General features: G+C 42.9%; 1 protein-coding gene across 1 annotated transcript in view; it reads right to left on the bottom strand.

Moving 5' to 3' along the window:
• Window positions 1-3893, bottom strand: part of LOC103482321 (aryl hydrocarbon receptor-like) — a 28016-nt gene that overhangs the window by 14024 nt on the left and 10099 nt on the right. Inside the window, exon 3 of the mRNA XM_008438420.2 lies at window positions 1409-1509. Within this exon, the coding sequence (XP_008436642.1) occupies window positions 1409-1509 (101 nt within the window). The remainder of the gene's footprint in view (window positions 1-1408; window positions 1510-3893) is intronic.

Here is a 3893-nt window from a genome sequence, read left to right as displayed (position 1 = left end):
TGGAGAGGGCTGGCAGATATGACCGAGGCTACATGTCCTCACACCGGTCCACCACAGCACCCACTCACCTCCCAGCTGCTTATCATGGGACTCAGTCTGCAGATGAAGAGGTGGCTTGCAACACTCCAATTGAAAAGTCAACAAAGAGGTCGCCAGGCTTCATGGGAGCATTTTGGTTCAAGCGTTGTTCATATGCATTTCCATTTGCCTCCCCTGGTTGTTAAGTCAGGCACACACACAGGATAAATCGGAAAGATTTCCTACAGACTGAGTTGACTGACTGTTTGGCTCACAGTTCCTCTCATCTGATGTCAAGGCAAACCGGTTCAACACAGGTTCAGCCAGGAAAGTTTTTAATGTCCAGCCATAACTTGATTGGAATATGGTTTCTCTAAATGAGCTTTGTATTCTCATTATTACCAATATGAAGAATGGTACAACTTAACCTCCCTGCTCCAGTTGGAGAACATTTGGCAGCTTTCTCCCTCCATTTCCCTGGAATGCCAGGCTGATGCACATTTGAAGGAACTGGAGTGGAAAATCGATGAAATGACTGCACCAAAACCCAAAAGATCTCTGTGCCAGTGAGCTTGTTCTACCCAGTGACACGGGCACTAAAGAGAAACACAGGAGCTCCACAAACTCCATGAGATTAGCTCTCTGAACCACCTTCTGGTGGGTTTTCTTCAAAACGTGTTCAAGTTTAGCAAGACCAGCAGTTTTAAACACTTCAACAGCAACACAGCTGGGAGTTGATACAATGTTATCTTCCCAACACATGCTAGAAACCAACCATTGAGTCTTTCTTCGGGAGTAAAAGATGAATTCAGGGTTATCAGGTTTAAGACAGGATCCAGTCTCTGAGGTTCAAAGGGAGACAGAGACGCTCAATTATCATGAGGGAGGGTGGTGCTGCTGACGGAGCAGACGGGCGCTGAAATGGACCAATTGGGATGGAGCAATGAAAATTAAATAAAAAAGTGAAATATAGCAGAAAATGCAGGAAAAGTAATTTTCTGTACAAAGCTTTAAACTTACACTCACTCCCTACGTGCAGAAAATACTCATTTATGAACCGACAGAAAACCGTTGACACAGCACTCAACTCAGTTCAAGTTGGATAAAAATTTTAAACAATAACCTGTTTCATTTCAGTTGAAGACATCTGACGTTCATTATTGCGAGGTGCAGTTTAGCCAGGTTTTTGTGCTTAAGATCTGATCTGATGGAGTAAAATGTAACATTTTAAATTCTCAGCGCAAGGCAGGCAGGGTCAAAAGGGAACATCGGAGCCAGAACCAATTATCACTGTTCACAGTCTTCAACAAACCAAACAACTCATAAACTGTAAAAGCAGATGTACAGAATGGTACAAACAGATCCGTTCTGTATGAGGTGAAGTACTGACCTGCAGCAGCAGCTCTCCTTCGCACACCTGCTTCTCTCTGCCTCCTGGTTTCTCGTTGCTCCCTCTGGCTCCAGCGGCTCCCTTCTGACTGCTCAGGGCGACTGTAGGGACAAACACACAGGCCAGCATGTGTATCAGGCTGTGCAGTGACTGCCAGGATGTGTATGTGTCTCTGTCTTCAGTCGCATTGATAACTGCAACAGTCTCTTCACAGTTATATCGGGGGAAAAAATAATCAATCCTTCAGCTGCAGCCGATCCAGAATGCTGGCTGCTGATGTTTTCACTAAAATCAGGAAGATGGAGCACATCAGGTCACTTTATTTATCACTGAGCAGCTTAGCACCACAACACATTAAAGATCTGCTGTTGCTGTATCAACCTTCCAGACCCCTCAGGTTCTGGTTCTGGTCAGCTCTTCATCCAGAACCAGAACCAAACGAGGAGAAGCAGCATTCAGCTTCTACGCACCACAAATCTGGAACAAACTTCTAGATTTGACGGCTCTTACTTGTGACTAATGGTCAGTTACCAAGTGACTGGATGGAGGGATGAGGAAGGTTGCAGGACTAATTGATCATTGATCTCTGATCCCCCAGGACCACCAAGTCGTGACCCGTGAAGACCCCTGACCCAGAGACTGAAGTGTGACATGATGGGATAACTAATTCTGGGCCAGAGCTTTTATTTTAAGAACATAAGGTTAACAAGAAATCTATGTCAGGCCTGGTGCAATGTTAAGAGTGAAAGCAGGGACCAGAAACCATACTATAGGATTGGAGTTGGAAGCATAACCAGCCTAATCTCTAAGCTTATTCACTCACATGTTTTCCCATGAATTTGGTAGAGCTGTTTAAGTAGCTTTTGGATTTTCAAAAAACTGCATGCAGCACATTTATTTATTCATTTACACATTTACTGTGTTTGCTCAGTCTCCAGTTTGATTAGGAAGTCAGTAAAAGTGGTTACATTACTCCTAATGAGCTCAAATTTGAGCTGCACTGCTTGCATGAACAGTGAGTTATGCATTGCTGCCCAGGTTTTGGTGCGACTTCATCTTTCTTATTTAGAACTTCAATAAACTGCTTTTTTTTCTGACCTGCCCAGTCACCTCCTGTGGTGAACATAGACTGGTGTCAGGACATGTTAGTGGATGGTTGCCATGGGGCCCTGATTTACATGTAAGCAGTGACCCCAAAAAAACACAGCTTGCCACATTTTATAAGGTTCTGGTGAGATTTCTTGTTTCAAGCTTTAGTCCGTAGGTAGCAGACACACAAACTCGACTTTTCTCATAAAACTATTGAACAATTGCCATCTCCATTAATGATTTTTCCCTCCAAATCTGAATGAAACCATTTATTAAATAAAAGTACAACGACAGTAGAAGGTTTTTGATAGTCAGATACAAAGATGATGACAACAGATAGTTGTTTTTCTGTTAGTCCTTTTGGTGGAAGTGGAAATTCTTCTGCAGATTATTACAGTCAAACCAGCAGACTCTCTTGGGAGGCAGACGGCTGAGCCTGAATATCTGAGCTCAGGTTTTAATATATTAAAACAGAACCAAGATCAGAATTAAAATGCCTGCAGGCATTTTAAGGTCATCTTACATTGGGAGCAACAAATTGAAGCAACAAGTAAAAGCAACATTGAAGTCATTTCTGCATGCAGAAATGACTTGAAGGCGTTGTGGTAGGAGAGAAAACATAGGAATCATTTAGGGCGAGACCTTCTAAACAAGTGGTTTTGAGATTAGGATGAATGAATCTGGCCGCAGGTCAGTGCTGGTAGCCATGGTAACTGAAAGATTTGAGTTTCATGGTGGAGGAGTGGAAAGGATGGAAGTAGAGCTGGACCTCAGACTGAAGGATGCTGCACAAGTTTAACAAGTAAAGACTTTTAGCAACATGTCTCATCTGGAGATGGATCTGCAGATGATGCACGCAGAATACTGAACCAACTGAAGTTCAGGGCAATGTTTATCAATCCATTGATCGCTAGTTTTGACCAGCACATAGATGAAAAAATATCAGCTCAACTGCAGTTTCCAATGATCCAGAAAACACAGCAAATATTAGCAAATATTTTACCACTTTCAATTTGTTCATCATACAACAGGATTAACTGGAACATTCTGAGCTGGTGCTGCTGACATTTTCCAGCCCAATCCCTACATGTTGTCCTGGAATTCCTCCAAAGGGCTGTCACAGCTCAGCATACGCACACAAACGCTGAGATATGCAGTAGTGAGACTGCATATGCCTTGCTACCTTCATAAGGACTTTGCATTGCCTAACATTCAGTTTTCATTCATTTCTCCAGCCTAACCCTGACCTGAACTCAATTCACACATCAGTTCTAAACCTAGTCCATAACTGAGAAACAGCACATCTTCTTACGGGGTCAAAGTAACATTTGTTAGGAAATGCTTGTTACACTGTATCAAAAACAAGGCCACACACACACACACACACACACACACA

This window comes from Poecilia reticulata, linkage group LG2, assembly GCF_000633615.1.
Source record: "Poecilia reticulata strain Guanapo linkage group LG2, Guppy_female_1.0+MT, whole genome shotgun sequence".
Taxonomy (NCBI): domain Eukaryota; kingdom Metazoa; phylum Chordata; class Actinopteri; order Cyprinodontiformes; family Poeciliidae; genus Poecilia; species Poecilia reticulata.
Note: the sequence above shows the minus strand (reverse complement) of the source record. Positions and strands in the feature narration are given on the sequence as shown.